Source organism: Pseudoliparis swirei, chromosome 23 (assembly GCF_029220125.1).
Source record: "Pseudoliparis swirei isolate HS2019 ecotype Mariana Trench chromosome 23, NWPU_hadal_v1, whole genome shotgun sequence".
NCBI lineage: Eukaryota > Metazoa > Chordata > Actinopteri > Perciformes > Liparidae > Pseudoliparis > Pseudoliparis swirei.
This window is the reverse complement of record NC_079410.1, coordinates 14,258,167-14,280,096: the sequence shown is the minus strand read 5'-3', so window position 1 is coordinate 14,280,096 and position 21,930 is coordinate 14,258,167. Positions and strand designations below refer to the sequence as shown.

The following is a 21,930-nucleotide window of genomic DNA, read 5'->3' as shown; positions in this document are numbered from 1 at the left end:
TGAAGGTGGAAGCTGGTTCCATAGAAGAGGAGCTTGATAACTAAAGGCTCTGGCTCCCATTCTACTTTTTAAGACTACAAGTAGTCCCGCATTTAGTGAGCGTAGCTCTCTAGTGGGGCAATATGGTACTACAAGCTCCTTAAGATATGATGGAGCATCACCAATCAAGGCTTTGTACTTAAGCCCCATTGCCCCACCTGTGGGGCAGATTTGATGTTTTGTTCTAAACTGTCTATAATATTATAATAAACATGAGCAAATATATTGATGTTGTACATCAAATTAAAGAAGACAACTGGGGCTACAAGTATCAGTGAGCCATTTAAACACAACTCAAACACCAACTGAAATAAAAATACAAATATCATGATCATAATTTTGTCAGGTGTCGGCCCACTCAGAACGTTTCCGTAGCTAGCGACATGTAGCTTTGTGCAATCATAAAAGAAGAGATGTTCGAAAGCAAGAGGACTTCACACAGATTCTAAATATCTTTACAGAATCCTTCTGCACCAAAGTATCACGGAGATATAAGCCAAAGAACACAGAAATATTAATCGCTTCATAGCTTTACATTCAGCAAATTCAACATACTTTTGTTCTTGAGAAGAAGAAGAAACGTTTCTCTCCCCTGCATTCCAGCTGGCATGGCTTTAGTGTGTGTGTATGTCCCTTTAAAAACCAGGCGGACTTTTGGGGAAGCGTCATAGTCAGCTGTCAGGAAGTTCAATTTCAGCAAATCGGATTTCACATTTCAAATATGGCGACGCCTTTCTGTCTCCTATTGGCTCACAGTGCTATCAATCTTATCTTTCTTGGTACCAATCGATTCTATTGGCTCTAAGTATTCCAATGACGTGTCGTTCTTTAAAATCCGCCCTTCCCCGGCGGAGATATCTGCGCGCGCAACAGCTGCGCTGTGACAGATCCAAAAACCGGCTTTACGCACAGCACGCACGCGCACAGCACCACTTTGTTTGATCGTTTTTTTATCTTTGATTTACTGTTTTAAAGCCACATAATGATGTATTTGCATGTATTGATCACCACAAGTAAAAGTGAAAGTGAAAGAAATGGTTTGGTACATGAGGAAAGTCAAATGGCACAGATGGTGCTTCAATGTGCCCAAATGCAAATTTTAGAGACCTCGCCTAAATTCTCTTTACTAAAAAGTCTCCAACTATTGTTCTGCTTCATTTTTTCTGAGTCAAACTTTGCAGAGAGTCTGTTCACAAGTTGTATTATTATCTGGGTGATTTTAGGCCTTTGCTGTGCATCCATCCAGGATCCTGAAAGTGCTTTTTTTTCTAATCGAACCTGAAACTTCTATGAAAATAGAAGATTCATCTTTATTTACTCTTAACCAGGAACATATATGCTAATATTTACACATGTGAACAAAAGCTCACATGTGTTCCCTTTATTATAACACCAACATTATTCAAATAGCACGTGGTTGCAGAGCTACACCCTTTTTAGTTTGGGTATGTCATTTCGAGCAGAAACCTAAAAAAACGGGTGGGGGTTAACAGGTTGAGAAGAATTTTAAAATGATTCTTGATTTTACTGGGAGCTAGTGCAGGACAGCGATGCTGGCCTCTCCTGCAACATGGAGCACAACACCAATGATGTTTACACTATCGGTGCTTGCCTGTTGCAGAAAATGGCAGCTCTGTGATGCCCATTCCTACGGAGAATCCAGACATCGGTGATTGCCCTGCAATGCCGGCAAAGCTGCTGCCGAACCCAAGGCGCACCCTGTGTTTGCAGAAGGGGGTGTCGAGCTGTCCCCTGTGGCTGTAGTTCAAAGCACCTCTCCACCCCAAACGCAGTCAGAGAGCCCAGAAGAAGAAAAGTCCAAGGTTGTATCCATCACAGATGAAGAGGTGGGAGAAGAAAACTGACTGTTCCAGATCCGCCCCAAATCCGCCGTAGACTCCGGGAAGGCTCCGCAAAACGGGTCCGGATCGGCGGCTAAATGCACACCGCGCCGGATCCGGAACAGATGCGCCCCGTATCCGCCAATATTACGCAGATATTCATAAAATATTGACCCTTCCATAAAGCGGCTCATTTGGCCCAGATCAAGCTAACAAATATGCATCAATGCAACAACAACAAAATGCAAACGTAAATAATGTCAAACAGTTTTTTATTTGAAAGGACAAAATTATATACACACACATTTAAAAAAGATATATTTTAAGTCTGTTTAGCACGCCTCCTGGAGCTACCCCGGTCTGCTGCCAGGTTGAACCACCGAATGGCGTGCTTAAGAACCTGGTCGTCAGTGGACGCATGTGTTGAGTGATTCTTTCTGACAGCATCTGTAATCACACAAGCAGATACAAAATCACATGAATACTCAGTGCAACATAAATCAGACATGCAGTCTAAAATCTAGTGGCTGTCTGGCACTTAAAGTGTGCTATGCTAAATATAGTCAAGTCAAGTCAAGTCAAGTCTTTTATTGTCAGATACACAGAATGACACAGGGTCAGACTGGGCACTGAAATTCTTAGGACAAGGCACCACACAACAACTATCAATAGCCGAACATAATATAACATGACATACACACTGTACAAGAACTCTGAACATAATACTAACATGTAATACACATAATAACTAAACTACAGACAAATGGGAGTAGCAGTAGTGAAAGCAGGTAGTGCAATAGAAAGTGTAAGTGTAAGTACAAGGCTGAAAGTGACAGTGTATGTAAAGTGACGAGTGTAAAGTGTCGAGTGCAAAAGTGTCGATCGTGTGTCAGTGTCCATTGAGCAGCCTGATGGCTCTCGCGAAGAAACTCTCCTCCAGTCTCTGTGCGCGAGACCGGATACTACGGTACCGCCTTCCAGAAGGCAGCGGGTGAACAGGCTGAAGGCTGGATGATGGCAGTCCTTTAGGATCCTGCCAGTCTTCCTGAGGCATCGTGTGGTATGTGTCCTGCAGGGCTGGGAGCTCCTTACCGATGATGAACTCCGCAGTCCTGACCACACGACGTAGGGCCTTGCGGTCCTTGGCTGTGCAGCTCCCACACTGTGATGCACCCAGTCAGGATGCTTTCTATTGTGCATCTGTAGAAATTGGTGAGGATGACTGAATCCATGCCAAACTTCTTCAGTCTCCTCAGGAAGAAGAGGCGCTTCCGGGCGCTTTGACCACCTTGTCTGTGTGAGCAGACCAGGTGAGGTCGTTGCTGATGTTGACCCGAGGAACCTGAAGCAGCTGACCATCTCCACTCCATAGAGCTAATATATCATATAACTATTATGTAAAGGTATAGTTGAGTAACATTCACCTAAATAGAGAATAAAGTTGCAATTCAAACATTTTATTTAGAAACATGGTTATTCGTAAGTTTGAACACAAAGACCTCCGGGTGAAATCAAATTGTTTTCATTATATATGAGTTACTTACGCAGGAGCAAAGTCTTGGACGTCATTAGATTGAAAGATTTTTTTCCATTAATCCCTTTCCAATTTATGGACTTGCCAACATCATCAGTGAACATGCGTGCGAGGATGTTCCACGTTGCACGTTTTACATCATGTCCTCCGATTGTTCCCAGGGAGGAAATCTAAAATGGATAGAAAAAGTACTATTAATATTTGATATTGTTTTAAAAAACATTACCATCAAACAGGGTATTATCTAGTGTTAATGACATACAATAGATTTTAATGAGCTTTGTGTGAGATTCTTAACCCTTGTGTTGCCTTAGGGTCATTTTGACCCAAATCAATATTACACCCTCCCCCCGCCTTAGGATTAATTTGACCCCATTCAATGTTTAATGTCGGTGTTCTTTCGGTAGTCAACAAACAAACATAAAGTGCCTCACACTTAAACTTGGAAAACAATATTAATTCTAATAATTTTCTGGAGGTTTTAATTGCTGGCGTCAAATTGAACCCAAAGGGTAAAATATGTTAGTAAATATAAAGGTAACAGTAGGGTGAAACATTGAATCGGGTCAAAATGACCCAAAGGCGGGGGGAGGGTGTAATATTGATTCGGGTCAAAATGACCCTAAGGCAACACAAGGGTTAAAAAAAAAAAAAAACTCACCACTCCTTCATTATAGCGTTGGCTGGATCTTTGAGCTGTTGCTCAAACAGGTCCACTTCCTCCATTGTGGTCAACGGAAACGGGTCTCTCCACTCCACTTCTTGACCAGACATTTGTGTCACACTGGGGCGAACAAAGCTGTTAACTTTGCCAGTTAATTGATGGACCTGCTGTGTAAGCGTCTCCAGCATGGCCAGGATTTAAACTTGAGCAGCTATAAAAAACATTAGAATAACATTTAAAAAAGGTAACTATTAAGAGATTTGACATCAAATATGGAAACATCAAGTTTTATACAACGCCATTAATCCAATCGTAATGATCATATTCACTTGGATTCAATGTGACAGTGTGTATTGCATGTCTCGTATCCAATTTACGATCGTTAACATTGTAAAAAGTGAAATGATTGAAAAGGTTCAATTTGAATCCCATAGCCGTTTGAGTTGTTGCTCACCACAGCAGGCAATGGCGTCTGAACCACACCTCACCACTCGCCAGGTTGGTGTGTACCCTGCATGGCTTGTTCGCTGTCCTGCTGGTGATGAAGTCCGTGGTGGAGGAGGGGCAATAGTTGGAAGAGAGGCAAATATTATTTGTCATACTATAACATTGAATGACAGACACTTTATTTTATTAAGGTAAAAGAGTTCTAAAGAATCAAATGTATACACATTTACTCACACAGGCATTGGATTTCTCCTTTTAGGAATTGCCTCCTCTTCTGAATGGAGATCGGATGTGTCACAGGACATACTTTTTTAACCATCGCCTTGCCACCAAGTAATCATCTAAAAATTAAGTCAAAACACAATGAAAAAGTACAGAATTATGACCAGAACAATGTGATTAAAATGTTGTTTTCCCCCCCATATGTAACATAAGGTAAATTATTTTTTATATTTGTTTAATCTGCTAATTATTAGAATATTAATATAATTAGCAAACCACATGATCTAATTATTCTTACATCATGTGTCTGCCAGTCAGGTTGAGGTTCTTCGGCACCTCGGACAGCCTTGTCCACCCTTTCGTCCCTCGGGTAATTTGGCCAAACGCAGAAACTACCACCGTACCAGCTTTGTGGCACGACTGCTCCTGTAAAAAAAAAAGTGTGCTTACCTGAATTGTAGAGATCGATCCTGATGAACACTTCTGTAAAACTGAGGATGACATTGCAAATTGTAAATTAAGTGTTGAGAATTCAATACATGGCGAATTAAATAAAAACAGGTTTGTGCTGGCCATCTTTATTAGCTCGCGAGCTAGCGCTCCTCGTTATTAGCTCGCGAGCTAACGCTCCTCGTTATTAGCTCGCGAGCTAGCACTCCTCGTTATTAGCTTGTGAGCTAGCGCTTCTCGTTATTAGCTCGCGAGCTAGCGCTAGCTCCTCGTTATTGCCCAGCTTCCATCGCGCACCCTTGTATACTTAAGCTCCAACCTTGGGTGCGCTGAATTTTCAGTGGTTATAACCACTTGCTGCAGAAGATAGCTAACCCTAACCGAGATAGTTCGAAAACTAGCCATAATTCGACAGTAGCAACACAATTCAACACTTACCTAAGTAATATGTCTGGCGCGAAGAGCTGCAGGTTTGAAAATTCCAGTTTGGAAAGTCGAGGCGCAGAAGTCAGAGGAGCAACGATTTAGCCGCCACACCGCTGTGTGAACCGGATGCGGATGCGGGCGGATCCGGTTAACATGACCAAACCGAGTGCGACAGTAGGGCGGATCTAGCGACCTGCGGGCGGATCTAGCGACCTGCGGGCGGATCTAGCGACCTGCGGGCGGATCTAGCGACAGTAGGGCGGATCTAGCGACCTGAGGGCGGATCTAGCGACAGTAGGGCGGATCTAGCGACCTGCGGGCGGATCTAGCGACAGTAGGGCGGATCTAGCGACCTGAGGGCGGATCTAGCGACAGTAGGGCGGATCTAGCGACCTGAGGGCGGATCCGCCCCGGAATCGGCTGCTATCTGGGAAGCTTCTCCAAGATGGCCGCCGGGCCCAAATGGCCACCACTGGCTGCTCGAGAAGGAAGAATGTGCAACCAACTCAGGAAAAGAGCTCCTGGGAAGTACCCAAAATGTACAAGTTAAAACTGAATTCCTTATTTTTTTTAGATAGAATGAGTGAGTGTTATTTAATTAATTTACAGTCGTTTAGCACTTTTTCTTTTCACAAATAATGAGGATATTTCCAAATTAATCCTGTTTTTACGCCACAGATCTTTCTCATCATAGTTTGTGGTGGCGTTGTACTTATATTTAGAGGAGTTTCCTTTTTATTATTCTTTTATTCTCTATTTTTAAACATTATGTTGACAGAATATTACAAGCACCTCTCACAAATATTCTCCCAACCAGTTCAGCACAACACTCTGACCTCAAAACATTTAATCTGGTAGAACCGGATTTGGATCCGACACTAATACAAGTTATACCGTATAATAAGTGTAACACTACTACTTATGCGGGGAATACATTTTTCATTTGTTTGTATTTGCAGTGGCCCTTCTGTATTTGATGGCATTCATACCACTTCTTGACTCCGAGGCCCTTCCTGGTATGTTGTCAACGGAATGCAGTTCCTCCTTGTTATTTATTTATTTACTTACGTGCATTTCTTTTACAATATCGCACTTCCGGACATTGATTTGAGCACCGATGCACACTGTTTATAAAACTGCTTTAATATTTCCCTCATGTTATCTGCCACACAGATTTGTTTTACATCCGTTGCTCATCAATGTCTTTCTCTGTTTTGACCTGCAGTGTTTTGTTTTACCTGCAACGACACGGACCGATGCCCGAATTTGAAAATCGTATATGAGTCTCATGGAGGAGACGATCCGCTTTACCAGCGAGGACCCAATGAGACGTTTCCAGAATGCTCTGTAATCTCTCCAGATGTTCACAATTGCTCTGTGTGCCTTAACAACTCAGGGACCATCATCATCATCTCCCCAAAGAACAACATAGATGTTGAAGATGGAATTGGAAGCATTGATGTCATTGGCATAGAGTGTATGTATAACAAGAATGTATTAAACACAAAATGCACGACATCTCGGTTAAAACGAAGATCACAAAATGAACCGTTTATGAGACACACCTCTAGTACTAACTAATGACGTTGAATATTTTCTGAGCTAGATAAGCAGGGATGATGTCTGGCTGTGTTTTACTACACAGAATGTATTCCAAAAAAAAGCTACAGAGATAAGGAGCTTCTTTGGAGTTTTGATGCTATTTTAATTTCTTTAGGTGTGCACCTGCTGACTACCCCTCCAACCCTCCAACCCCCCAAGCCTCCGTCAACCCCCCCAAACCAAACCCACCCCACCCCACCTCAAACCCCCACCACAACCCATGAATCAGGATGGGAGGGGTGGGTGATGGTTGTGGTGGGGGTTTTCTTAGGTATGTATTCATCATAAGTACTGGATGCCAATGCAATACGTTTATTGATAACCTCCATGACCCAACATGTCTGCTTTGTGGTTTCATTTCACAGCCCTCTTCTTCGCGAGGGTGCTGATCTTCATCGGCTATGTTGTAAAAAACACAATAAGGTACAAGTCACACAACTTGCAAGATGTTAAATTGAATAACACAACTATCTCGATTAATTAGGTTTCTGAATGAGATTATATTGTAGGACTTACATTCCCCCATCTATTCAGTGCATATACATGTGATTGTTTTGGATTTGGTAAATCACATTTCACTATTTAAATCTTGTTTGTATACTTTCCTTTTAGCAAGGCCAGGCAAAGAGGTAGGTTCAATCTGTTTTGTACCATTTATTCTAAGAGCCCATTCATTGTTATCATTCCGTAGTTGGAGAAACTAATTTGTCATATGGAATTCATATTTACTTAAACAGGATTAAATCTCTCTCAAACTTGAATCCGAGTAGCTGGAAATATTTTAATTCCCAAAATACAGGGAATGGACTGAGAATGTATTTTATTCGACAAATTTTACACTTGACACTCATGATTTTTTTCTTTTTTTAAAAGAGATGCCAGCTGTGAACACCACTGAAGAAGACGCCATGTTGTAGAATACCATTTCCTCCCAAGCCAATGTATTTCCTTTTTGATACAGGAGATTTACCAAATCCAAAACAATCACATGTATATGCACTGAACATTCCTGCCGGCGGCTATGAGGCTCTATAACAGTTCACCTCTTGCCAGATCATAGTGTTGATCTGCACTTCACACATCTCATTTGTTTGCACTACACACATACACACACATTTCATTTCATTTGCTCTGCACTCATATACACACTTTGCTTTTTGCACTCTGTCTATATTTAATATTTTTTGTATTTGATCTGTCAGTGTTGTTGTGTGTTGTGTATGCATGTGTGTTGTATATTTATTTACATATATATTTAGTTTTGTATTTTACTTTTATTTTACTTGTATACTTCTATATCTTTCATCCCTGTTTCTTATATTTTGTGTTTTGTTTTTATTCTTGTGTGTTGCTGCTACTGTCACGACAAATTTCCCCTTGGGGATTAATAAAGTATATATCTATCTATCTATCTATCTATCTATCTATATGCATTGTCTTCATTCAAATTAAACTGGACATGGATCTGTCGCTATTTATCTAACACATGCGTCTGGTATCAAGGCAATGTAATGTTTTAAGTGATTTATTATGGTGTAAGAAGTATTTGGGTAACATCTAACTTGAGTAAAAGTAACACCACAGTGTAGAAATACAAGTGTCGTATCAATTTTTTATAAATACTGAAGTAAAAGTATGTCAAAATCAAGTGTGCTTTAAACAGAATGGCCCACTTTTTAATAGTTTGGATTGTAATAATTGATGCATTAATGTGCACGCATCATTTTAATGTTGCAGCTATATTTACTGCATCTACAATAATGTATTTTTGAATTGCATTTTGTGTTAATAATCTGAATATGCAATGTAACTGGCTGGAACATGTATTGCGTTGAAGTTCAAGGGAACACAAAATGGAAATACTGAAGTATTTTCAGTCAATGTAGTTATTTTCCACCCCTGTAAATGTTATAATACCGTGACTACTGTACAGTGTATTACTACTTAGCAATAGTCGTGGGACAACATTACAATATCTCACACAGGAACTGAGCCCTTGGTTTCTCCTTGCACATGATAGGGTGACCAGACGTCCTCTTTCCCCGGACATGTCCTGCTTTTGAGACCTAACAAATGCGTCCGGCAGGGATTCCAAAAACGTCGGGATTTTGCTTCGTCGGATATTTGTGTTTCTCTGGGTTTTCATAAACTAGTATTTACCCCTTACAAGTTGTGGAAATGGTATCTCCCTTACGGTCCACCTTCTTGCGTGAGCTGACAGAATAGAGAACAGTCATTGGTCGACCGATCTCAGGGTTGCCAGATACACGATAATTATCCTCCAAATACAACCATCTCCAATCTGGCAACACGGAGCACCTTGCCGCCTCCACTAGTTCATTGTTATTTGTGCTATAAACTCCTCCCAGCGTCGCCGCTCCCATAATGCACTACGCGCTGTGCGTAGGGCACCAAGTCCTGAGGGGGCTCCACAAAACAGGCAACTAAAAAATCCTCATAGTTATAATAATTATAATGCCGATATTATTTCAGTCTAGAAATATCAGGCACCTTTTAGGCATGTATATCACAAAACAGGCAGAACAAGAGAGATGTTTAATCTCAGCCCCCCCCCGAGACGAAGTGTCCTCTTTTTCACAAACTCAAATCTGGTCACCCTACTGGACATCACTCTGTAACCACAATGACCTCGGAGTGACTGTGCATTATATTGATGAGAAGTGGACCCTGCATTCACATGCCCTGACTGATGAACACAGAGGAGAGACATTCTGCTGAAACGTGCGCGGGACACTTTACTGAAGTTGCACAGCAGTGGAATGTGTCAGATAAAGTCACCACACTGAGCACAGATAGTGCACGAAATATGATCGCTGCTGCGAGACGACTGCCTTGTGATCACGTCCCTGCTTCGCGCTCAGCCTCCAGCGCTCTGTCACAGTGTCTCTGCATAACAGCGTTTGACAATGTCCTGACAGATTTTATGGCACTTTAGTTCATATGGCAGTACATTTAAAATAAGTGTTAAGTTCTAGGAATTGACAAACTGCACTGAAAGTGTTTTCTGGTGTCTCACTCTAACAGGGACAACACATGTCATGGCACTTTCATTCATATGGCAGAACATTTAAAATAGAAGTGCGCTATACACTACTTTTGAATTAATTATGGATTTTGCGTATACAAATGCGATTAATCGTGATTAATCAGGGAAATCATGCGATTAATCGCGATTAAAAATTGTAATCGTTGCCCAGCCCTAAAAACAACGTTAATTAAATTACCAAGCCAATTATTATGAGTAATACTAAATGTTCTACAGACAGTTCCTGGTTGAATACCGCTGACTTGGGGGCTCTTCATACTTTTCCTCAAATTACACCAGAATTTAGATTTGTGGTTTTGGGTTTAATGTGTCGACAACTACCGGCTGGATTGCCATCAGCCGTGACGCCCCCCTCTCGGTGAGCCCTTACCTTTCCATCTGCTCCCAAAGCCTTCGGTTTATGGCCATATACCTGCTCGAGTCTCTCCTCGCTTACTATTCTTTTGCTTTCTTTAAGACGAAAACCACAGGTTACATTCAAGAAAAAAACTAAAAATGAGCTGAGGAAAGTCAAGGCACTTTGTGTGATTTCCATCTTCGAGACCAACTGAACTGATTGTGCCAGAACAATTATAATGTTGTTCCAAGCCGCAGCCCCGTTACACGCTGTGCCTGAAGTTAATTTTCACTTCCACAGGTGAAGGAGATACGCGAGCGCCTCAGCCACCGAGAAGGTGGGTGAGGATTAAGACGTGGGCTTCTATTCAAATATAAAGGTGTCCGTGACATTTTCTGCACTGCGTCGGCTGCTCATCTTTGTCGCATTTCCCCCCCGTGCTGCATATAGGGCAGCGCGACCTGTTGACATTTACAATCTCATTTGGCTGAGAGCGATGGCATTCTATAAAAGAAGGAACACCTCCACGTGTCTTGCAACTGTTCAGTGTCGCACAAGAACACATTATTGCTTTAAAGAATAAGAAGTCAACCTTTTAAGGGAGCGAGCCGCGTTGTCTCTCTTCCCTTTGCACAGCATCTGCTGAAAGCTCGGAGTCTTCTTCACCGGAAGCTCTGGACAGGCCTCAAACATCGGATTAAATACTCATGAGGTTGTATCACCCCGATCCTCTGGACTGCTAGAGCTACCACCAGAAAGTCCACACCTCAAATGTCACTAAAGGTTAAGGTCTGCCCATGCCATACCAATAAGGATCTGGATGGCAGCCAAGCACAGTGTGGCACGTAACTCACCCGCAGTCGGTAACGGCAGGACAAGGTGAACTGAGGTGAACGCACAGCCCAAATAGTACCAGCAAAGCATGACATTGTAAACAGAGAGCAGAGGGTGTTGTGGGCGGCAATGCAAATATGTATTTAGAATACATCTTAAAGTGACAATACCCAACAGAAACATGATTAAAGCGTCAAGACATGGAAAGCAAAGTGCCAAAAAAATGGAGTCGGGATGAATGAAATGGTTCTTTTCTCTGTATGGAGGAGAAAAGACTCCTTCAGTTTATTGACAATCATTGAAAACGAGAAATAAGAGACATGTTGGTTTTACAAATGCCAATCTGATGCAATGAGGAAACTTAAATATCAGTCACTGTGCGGGTTTAGCCTCTGCATCCCTCGGGCTCCCTGAGGGAGTCCAAACGAAGCTGTGCGGAGCAGCTCCTCTTTGTGCTTTTGGTCCAGCAGATGGGATCTTTAGAAATCAGGGCCTTCCTTCTTCAGCTTGCTGTAGTCGGTGTTAACGGCGTAGAACTGAAAATAGAAATCTTAGCTCAAGAACAAGCACGTAATATAAAAAACGCCATGGCAACAAAAAGTGAGTTCAGGTGAGTGAGTTTGTTTTAGGATGTGCAGCACAGCGTAATGCCATTTGAAAACAGTCTGTTAACACATACACATTCTTGTTTCCTCTAGAAAACTCCCACGATTACTTTTGATTAAGTGTGCGCAGTTAATAACTTCTTCGAATAATCCTCGGCTCAGCCACAAGTCTGGCAAAGATCCATACTGTGATCCCTGAATGTAACAACCGACGGTCACGACTGCTTCAAAGATGATTAAGATTCCCTCAGAGGAGACGGAGGCACACCTTGTACTGAGACGTTGGGGTCAACTTGTTCCAGGGCTCGGGGTTGTTGCGATCCCAGCTGCAGAGGAGAATCAGGTTCACATTATGAAGGATTAATACACACACACACGCACGAAGTTAACTCAAGTCCTCACCACACATCTGGGTTTCTCAAGGCCAGACGAGCCAGGTACATCATGGACATGACTCCACCTCCGGCGATAAAGAACAAAAGGGGGACCAGCTGAAGGTGACAGATGAGGAAGATAAGAACCCTTCATCAACGTGAAGGCTGAATGTCACAGCTCAACACACCGAACCTGCTGACCGCTTGTATCGACACTATAAACATGTCCCACTACCACTAGTCAAGGCAACACGACTTTACATTTGCCCTATACAATATTAACTTGACTATTGTCACTCTGCCTCCATTTATTGTTTTTTTGCACTGGCAGATAACAGCTGTCAGATATTGAGCTACGATCGTTTTAAAGCTTAATAGTGTCACGTGTTAAGTTTACAACTATATTTAAAGTCCTCACTATGTAAATTCCAGTCAAATACCAAGCTGCACATAAACAGTATGAGTGGCCTAAAGGTGGAGTTATAGTAAACACCTAGAAGCGTTGTCGCTTACTTTCTACGCTAGGTTAGCATCTGTCTGAGATAATAGGCTTTTGGGTGAGTCCGTGACCTGATTTGACTCCAATATATCTCCTGCAAAGAGCCGTGTCACTCACTACACGAGGCACATGGGTCTAGGTCCATGGCTGTTACAGAAGACAAGACATCCTTTAATATGTAAACACAACTTGTCAAAGTCAGCGCGGTCAAAGTCACAGGACGAGCTAAAGCTAAGCTAAAGCTAACGAGTTTAACTTCGCTCAGCTAAATTAGCGACAAACATTCACGGACGAATGAACTCAAATAAAACTTCGGACTTTACTCTTAATACATGGGATATACTTACAGCCGGGTGGCTCTTAAGCTGTTTGCGCAATACGGCGAGCATGTTTCGCGTGAGTTAGCAGAGGACGCGCAGAAATAAACGGTTTACAGCGAGTCTTGCCAAAATAGTTCCTGAATTAATCCAAAGGGTCGGCCGGAAAAAAGGTGGCTCAACAGAATGCCTGACAAACGGTGGACAAATCCAACGATTATTGATTATTACATGTAGCTTGTACATCGTGAATGGACCATATATGTCGTAAATCAATAGATAGCTCGTAGATTTTCATCAATATGTTACTTTGTTGCTTCAGATTGTATTTTCATACTGCATTTTATTCCGGCAATTCTATGGTAAATTGATCATGTTGACGCTGCAATCAAGTTTCAATCCCCTAAGAAAATCAAATGCATAACCTACATCTGTATTGAGCCTTTGTTCTTCTCTCTAATGAGCAGAGGTTTCGGCCTGAATGTATATGATGTATAACGTGTGTTAAATCCTGTTTCACATGACGTACTTGTGGCAATGCTTATTCATTTTATGTATTAACTCTATCTTGTGCATTAGTTTAATTGGCTTCACAGCAGCCCACTGCTCCTAAGGATGGGTTCAATGCAGAAGAACACATTTCATGTAACAAAATATGTCATATGACCTCTACAAAAAGTACGGAATTTAAATACCAGCATTCAAGTCAATTTGGTTAGTCAGTGAGTGACGTGATGGGGATAGCAGGAGACTTCGCTCCTGTCTTGCATCAGGCTGCCTGTGTCACAGGGCGACAGCAGGGGGCGCTGCTTATCTCCATCAGAGAAGGAAACGTTTCAAGAAAGATTAGTTTTAATCCTCAAGTTAGAATTTTCTGCTAAATCATAACTATAGAAACCCTCCATGAAAAAAAAATCATGATTCCACCTATTTCAGAAAATTATAATGCATTGTTCTATTTTGAGGTGCCTCATATGTAAGAGTTCGCTTTTCTTTTATTCTGCTGATAACATAAATTCTGATACTGCAATATCTGATCCCTGCAATTGTGCTTTTTGGGCAAACCTAAATCCAGTGTGCTTTGGTGCATCCCTAGTCCCTAATATAATTTTACATATAGGATTATCATAAGCAGTAAATACAGAGCGTTTTTTTTATTTTTTAAAGGAGATCAAAACATCGTTTAAGCTGTTTTTTTTTCTTTAAAGTAGTGATCAGTCTAAAAGAAATATGGTCATGGAATAAAATAAGTCTTCCTTAAAAGATATAGTACCAATAGTAAAAGTACTCAACATTTAAACAACTCATTTCAGAATATTATATAATATTGATGCATTATGTTTATCATTTTAATGTTTTCAGCTGGTAACGGTGGAGTTATTTTGAATACATACAGCTAGATAGCTTTATCAATAATAATATATCAGAATGTATTTTTGTATTAATCTGAATCCACTAGTGTTGTAAAATTAACAATATTTACCTCCGATATGCAGTGGAGTAAAAGTATAAAGAAGCAGAAAACCATAATTTAAGTGTAATGTGGAAAACAAGTATTTTGTATTTGTTGGCCAAGGGTGGCAAATTGCTGGTGGTTAAGAGTGTTTTGGGCTATTTTACAGCCATTTTCCAACAAGCGACACCCAATCAGAGAGGAGTATCTCAACTGATGTGATAATAAAGTGAAGTATGTGTAATAAAAGTTACCATAAAATATCACAATTTCCCTTTAATGGCAAGTTATTTTCACCTTGTAGAAAATAAAGCGTAAAAACAATTCAATAGTAAGATTGGCCATAACACAACAGGCTACATACAACCATTTATATTATATAAATGAAATGATACTTGGCTGATTGTTTGCCAAGAAATTAACTCCATGTGTTGAATACAAATATTCAAGCAACAATGTAAACAAAGCCTTACTTGGTGGCAAGTTCATGATTTGAATGCTGGAAAAATATGTTTTAGGCCCCGTTTGGTTTCAATATCCATCCAAGGGAGGTGAGCTGGTTTCAGAAACTTAAAAGATTTGTTTAAATACAGCATTTCTCCCCCTTTTTTCTTTCAGCCAGTCCAAATCCTCCTCAACGGTGTGGTAAAAACAGAAAATGTAAATGGTTTGTTATAGTTCATTCAGGACTTGATCCCAAGTAAAACATGTCTCTTTGATTCATCTACAGTATATAACAGAAGCTGGACTCTCTTTTAAATACAGTTAAGTTAAATATCTGACCATACTTAAACAATTTGTAGGCACATACAGTGCGCCTGTAAAGGACATCTTATGAAAATAAGATACTGGCTCGAGTGTGTTTGCAATCGTTTTGTCTTTCTCTTGTGCGCTCCGGATGTCTTAGTGCGTCGTCTTCTTGGGGACTTTGCCAAATTTAGCATCAAATCCGAGACCTGAAGAGAGAAAAGCAAAGAGGTGATTAAGAAGCAAATAACAGCCTCGGCAGCTAAACAGAAATCAGTTTACGCTCTTCTATTCAACCAATAAAAGGACCAGTCTGACCAATAAAAACATGAAGCTATTTAAACACTCTGGCTTCTTCTCCATCTAAGTCTGACTCCCCTTCAGCTATACTCCCAATGCATAATTTACCACTCAACCAAATGCTTTGCGTGGGAAGCCTAAGTATTCCCCAATTGGACCTAATTGTTTGTTATAACAAAACACATACAGTAACCAGCCATGTTTATTCAAGCCTCTGCAGCGTTATCGGCTATCATGGTTGTTCCAGCCAAACACTGCATTAGTGAGACGCACAGGAGAGATGGACCGCGAGTCCAGAGGGCGATCGAGCGGAATTCAGTCTCACCGAGGAACACGAGGACGGTGCCCGACCACTGCATCGCACTCATGACGTTGCCGAACAGAAGAACAGAGCCAAGGATGGTGAAGAACTTCCTGGTGGTGGTGACGATGGAGCAGGTCAGAGGCCCAAAATACACCACCGTCATGAAGATGAAGGTCTGGAAAGGAAGTGTAAAAAAAACCACACACACATTAAAGAATGTAATTTGGAGCATGTATTCTAAAGTTTCGATCAAAGTAAAGGATCCACCCACCTGGCCTAAAGCACTGGTCACTCCAAACAGAAGGATGTTATAGATGACGCTCGGGTGGCGTTCGGTAAAACTGAGGAACTCCCATATCTCCCCCGTCGACACGACGGCTGAGAGAGAAGAGGAAGAAAGTGTCAGGAGGAAATGAAAATGATTTCAAAAACAACTCAGTAATTGAACATAATGCCACATGGGGTGAGAAAGTCAGACCGTTGCGTTCATGTGTGGGCAGACGGCACCACCAAGTGGTGCCGCGCTGCAGCAGCGTTCAGATGAAGCCTTGGTGGGGGGCATGGATTTGTGATGGTACAGGTATAAGAAAGCTGTTAATACGCCAAAGCTAGCGGAGTGTCATGAGTTACACAAACAAAGTAAACCTGAAGTCCTCTGAAGGCCTGGAACTCAATTTAAAACTTTACAAAAATATACGGTATATAGTTTTCCTTAAATGCGATATGGCCAGTAATATAAACGTGCCGGAGAGATGGACACTTACTAAGAGATAGCAGACATTGCCAATTAGTTTAGTATGAATAATAATAGTCTCTCACTTCTCCTACAGGCTTTGACCTTTAGATCTTTATCTTACAGCCCATTAGTGGCTCACTGCAGAAAGCCTCTCATTATGTAGCATTTGTTTCATGTGCCTTACTCCTCAGTTTATTACGGAAACCTCCTCACAGAACTGCAGGCTTTGAGGCGCCGGATTCCTTATCTTTAAAGATAACACTGAACACTTCGCCATGCCTGAATTAATGAGTTTTGGCTTCTGGGAGAATAGAATTCACGTTTTCCTTAAAGAGCCTCCAACGCAGCAGTTTTTGACTTATTTTGATTGCCATTAGCTACTTTATCGCAGCAGCTATCCATCCTGAATGTATTGGGACTACAAATCAACAGAACTAATATGCATTGACATAATTGAGCTGTGGTTGATACTAAATCGTGTTGAAGTGATAGGACATATAGCTGCAGTTTATTAAACTGCTGAGTGGACAAGCTGCTCATGGAGACCAGCGTGGTAATGAAAGACCTGCATTTAAGACATACTAATTAATTTGAGCCTTCAGTTCAGATCATTTAGACCTTTTTTTGAGTCCTGTCAGACATTTGACAGTATATGTGCAAAACAGAACTCAAGTATCCTGTATAACATGTTAACACAATACATGGCACGTTTTAGCTCAAGGACACACAGCCATGTGCCTTTGATACAAACACCACACCAGCTTTATACAAAGACAACGAGCAAATTGTTTCTGGTTTGATATTTTGTGTAGTGAAAGTGTATAAATTACCATGATAGTGTTACCAGAAGTCATTCATGTCGCAACAAATACTAGAAACCTGTGTTTTCATCGTTCTGGCCATTTGGAATCACTTCGCCTCAAGATGTTCAGTGCACCAGTGTTGCCGTTTCATTCTCTCATATTGTGGCAGCTTTGAACCATATCAAGGTGTTTTTGCTCATTAGTTCCTCCCGTCTGGCTGCAGGCACTCGAAAACTCGAAACTCGAGTCCTGGCACTTCACTTCACATATTCGGTTTGAGAAGAGTTGGGAAGAGAGCACGGTGGACTCACCGACCCCGAGCACCAGAGTGGACCACAAGTTGATGTTCAGCATCATGTAGTTGGCACTCGTCTGAAAGCGAGACCTCATGTGGTCCTGGGCCACCCCAGTCAACCCGTCCAATGTCAGAGAGACCAGCTGCGACACAGAGAAACACACACCGCCGTGAGGCGAGGGTCATAGAAATGTCACCATGTGGCTGCAGCACAGAGACACAGATCCATTGGCAACATGTTGCAACTAGAATGGGCACTCGGTAGAGCGCATACCTTCGCATATCACAAGACTGGGCATTGAATTATGAACATTTTGGCATTAGTTGCATGCCAATTGGATAGAAATTGACCGCGCTATGGTAAAAAGAAGACTGACCTTTTTCATGACCTTGACCTTGACCTTTGACCCGATCGATCCCAAAATCTAATCAAATGGTCCCCGGATAATAACCAATCATCCCACCAAATTTCATGCGATTCGGTTTAATACTTTTTGATTTATGCAAATAACGCGCATACACGCATACAAATACACGGCGATCAAAACATTACCTTCAGCATTTTCAATGCGAAGGTCATAAATGCACGACGGGTGAAATGGATGGAACAGAAAGCTTCTATTTTGTCTTTGTTTTTTTTTTACTCACCAACAGAATCTCTCCAAACCCAAAAACCTGGTCATCTGCGACAGCTGAGCTCTTGTTGGGTTTGTAGAGGAACAGCGCTACACCGCTCACAATAAGCAGCACACACAGATACTTAGCCAGCGGGTACTTCTTCCTCAGTATGGTCACACCAAGGATCATCACTGCAACACAACAACAGCATGTTGGACGTTTTCTTTAGCCACGAGCACCAGGGTGATATCTCTCGAGTTTGCGGTAATCCTACGCTGGATTCAAAAACGTCAGGCCTTTAGCCCAGAGAGTGGAAATTATGCATTGTGAAAAAGTTAGAGGGAGAGCGAGTGTGTGAGAGTCAGTGTGTGTGTATTTATGGGTCACGAGAGATAACCAATCTGTGAGCAGTTAGATACAACCTTCATGGACAAACAGAACATAATGTAAGATGCCATATGTCCGTTCTAGTCCACACGTGTGAAAAAGATTTGCTTGATCAGTTGTGAAAGTTTTCAGAATCTCTCATGTTTGTCAAGTACCACAAACACACAGAAATATGACAGCACAAAACATTAGAAGAATGGCAGCTTCTGAGTTATTGAAAATCAAGTTTGAGATATTCGGGCATTGTCATTACATGTTACTCGCTACAAATAATTGTTTGTATTATGATAATATAATTGACTTACCTGGGATGGGCTTGCATGATTTACCCAACACCTATCACAAAAAAGCACAGCTTTAGGATACGATACCTAGCAGTAATAAAGAATCATGTTAGCAAATACGTTGGCCAATCTAAAAAGGGCAGACTGACCTGTGTGGGGTAGTTGATATACTGAAGGGCAGAATTACTGGACACCATGGCTCCAAGATAAGAGAGGGAGCACAGCCCATAGATCCAGCTCTTGGTGTGATCTGGTTTGGAGCCCTCAAAGCAAACAATCACTGATGATAAAGAGGAAGATTTGGCATCAGAAATATGGGAGTTTGTTGGTTTTCATATGAACCATTTTTAATAGTGTGTCTTTTCTGTGCAGCACATACTCACAGATCTTAGCAAACACAGCACTGACGACGCACTGGATGAAGACCAATGTCCTGGCGAATCTGAACTTCTCCTTTTGGTCTCCCTGGCCATAATCACCACGAGTGCTGGAAGATTTAAAAAAAGATAACACTGTCGTTAGTGCAACAGATCACACACAATCGGAACTGGAGACTGAAGAGTGGAGACGAAAGTGTTGATCTTTCATGAGTCTCCAAGTTATGACAACGCCCTTCAGAAAGTAGAAACCTGAATGCATTAAATTACCACTGACACGGTGGCCTCGTGGTGGTGACATTCTGTTCGGGACCAACAATGTTTAGCAGAAGTGCTTCTTGCTTGTTGGTTTCAATGGGAAAACAATTCAATATTATTTAATAACTGTGTAATGGAGGGCAATCCTTTAAGTTTGTAAAAGGGCTCCTGCACCACTGAGTTATCATTTTGTAACCAGATATGATCCCTGTCCCCTTTGTTGACAACACACCACCTGTGCCGTGCTTTAACACGTGACATGCAATAGAAACTGGACTCCATTGACTTTTTTCTAGAGAACCACAAATAACCACTTTGTAGTTTGTTTTTTGTTCAGAGTTTTAGTCAAAGTGTGAAATTAATATTTGCTCTTAAACATACAAAGAAAAGAAACTATGAGGAATAATGAAAAAATACCTTTAGATAAAAAGAGACAGCCTGCTCAATTGTGTACTTTTTCTAATATGAACAGAATTTCACGCTAAACTTTGACGGTGTAACGTCAGACTTGCCTTCCGCGTTAGTAATGGAAATCTTTCAATATTGCCCAAAAAGCACAAAGAAGGCACTAACATATGCTGACTTGGTTGTGCATGGCCTGCAGCGGCATCACTTCACAAGAACAGCTCGTATTGATTCGTGAGCTGTGGATAAGCAAGCTAACATTTAACCGGAAGTTATTATAATGGAGTTCGGTACCCGGTGTTACGGTTTAAGAAGCGACCGTGTTAACTGGCGACTTTGAACCGAACGCGTCCGTTGTTGTCGTAGTTAGACAGGTGTTGAAAATAGGAAGAAAACACGTAGCTATACCCCCGTGAATGCCGCGTTGTTTAATTGGTATAGTATATATTATTATGCATATGGTTTGACGCGACACTGTATTACAACATTAAACCAAAGCGGCATTCACGAGGACAGCTATACGTGTTCTCTATCCTATTTTTCCAACGGCCGTCGTAACCACCACAACAACGGACGTATTCGGCTGATAAGTCGCCAGTTAACAGGGTCGCCTCTTAAACCGTAACACCGGACACAACGCAGCCGTTACACGAACCACGCAGGTTTAACTACGCGTCAGCTACTTACATAATCTCCTGTAATATCCCGTAGTAAAAGTAACACACGAAGACTCCGAGGAAGCAAACGATGAACCGTATCCGCATGTTGTCCCACATCGAGGCGAGCTTCCCCGCCGTCTTCCCTGAAGCCATGCTGTCCGCCAACAGTCCGGGGATGTTAACCGACACCGCTCCGCTCCCGGCGCCCCTCACCGCGACGTCCCGCTCCACTCTCGCCGATGTGACCCCGGAAATAGCACACGCGTTTTCAACTCAGGTGTCGTGTCTGCTGCGGGCGACGTCAACGGTTTCCCCTCCGAACCCTCTCCTGCACATCGACTGTCAATTTGCCAAAGCTCGCCAGCGGTATCTTGAACTGTCTGCAGCTGCAGTCAGATGTCATGTCATTCGTTTTGTTTCGGTCTAAAGTGTCGGAATGTCTCCTCAAGCTGGATCAGAAACAGCGCAATGCCAGCGGGCTGTCAGCAGAGGACAGCTCGTGTTGTTATTGAGAAACGACAGACTGTGTAATTAGTGGAAAAGGGGGGAAAGCGGTCGCGTCAGGAAAATGGGTTTTATGAACGGACCTTAGTGGTGTTCACAGTTATGCCTGAACAATTAGATCGTTACATTTAATTAATTTAATCTGGAGCACAAACGCATAATAGTGTGACAAGTGTAGCCGCATCGATCTAATGTAAACGAGAATAATTGATAAGAATAAACCAAAGAAATGCAATTAAAGTACCGAAAAGTTAACACTTATTATGCCAAATGGCCCGTTTTAGATACATATATTATACTACTGGATTATATGTATTGATGCATTATTGTGTTGCATTTATTACAATTAACCCGTTTGTTACTTTATATATTCCATCTGGTGGGTAGCTTGTGAATCCCCCCCCCCCCCCAGGGCCGGAGTGGGGCCACTTTTCAGCCCGGGAATTTCAGGCTCAAGACCAGCCCACTTTTTTCATGGTAGTGGAAATTGGATAAATGAAGCAACAGTTCAGCTCTTACTATCCTGTAGTTCTTTTATTAAT

General features: G+C 41.8%; 2 protein-coding genes across 2 annotated transcripts; both read right to left on the bottom strand.

Moving 5' to 3' along the window:
• Window positions 1–11,698: 11,698 nt before the first annotated feature.
• Window positions 11,699–13,397, bottom strand: ndufa4a (NDUFA4 mitochondrial complex associated a). Its single transcript, XM_056407322.1, has 4 exons — window positions 13,289–13,397; window positions 12,471–12,559; window positions 12,337–12,394; window positions 11,699–11,999 (listed from the first exon to the last, which is right to left on the bottom strand). Exons 1-4 carry the CDS (start codon window positions 13,328–13,330, stop codon window positions 11,943–11,945), a joined length of 246 nt encoding a protein of 81 aa, XP_056263297.1. The 5' UTR covers window positions 13,331–13,397; the 3' UTR covers window positions 11,699–11,942.
• A 1,575-nt stretch (window positions 13,398–14,972) lies between these two features.
• On the bottom strand, window positions 14,973–21,441 carry slc35b1 (solute carrier family 35 member B1). Its single transcript, XM_056407275.1, has 9 exons — window positions 20,913–21,441; window positions 19,569–19,672; window positions 19,335–19,465; window positions 19,207–19,237; window positions 18,545–18,705; window positions 17,913–18,039; window positions 16,334–16,440; window positions 16,084–16,237; window positions 14,973–15,667 (listed from the first exon to the last, which is right to left on the bottom strand). The coding sequence occupies exons 1-9, from the start codon at window positions 21,035–21,037 to the stop codon at window positions 15,615–15,617; spliced, it is 993 nt and encodes a 330-aa protein (XP_056263250.1). The 5' UTR covers window positions 21,038–21,441; the 3' UTR covers window positions 14,973–15,614.
• Between the last annotated feature and the right edge of the window lie 489 nt (window positions 21,442–21,930).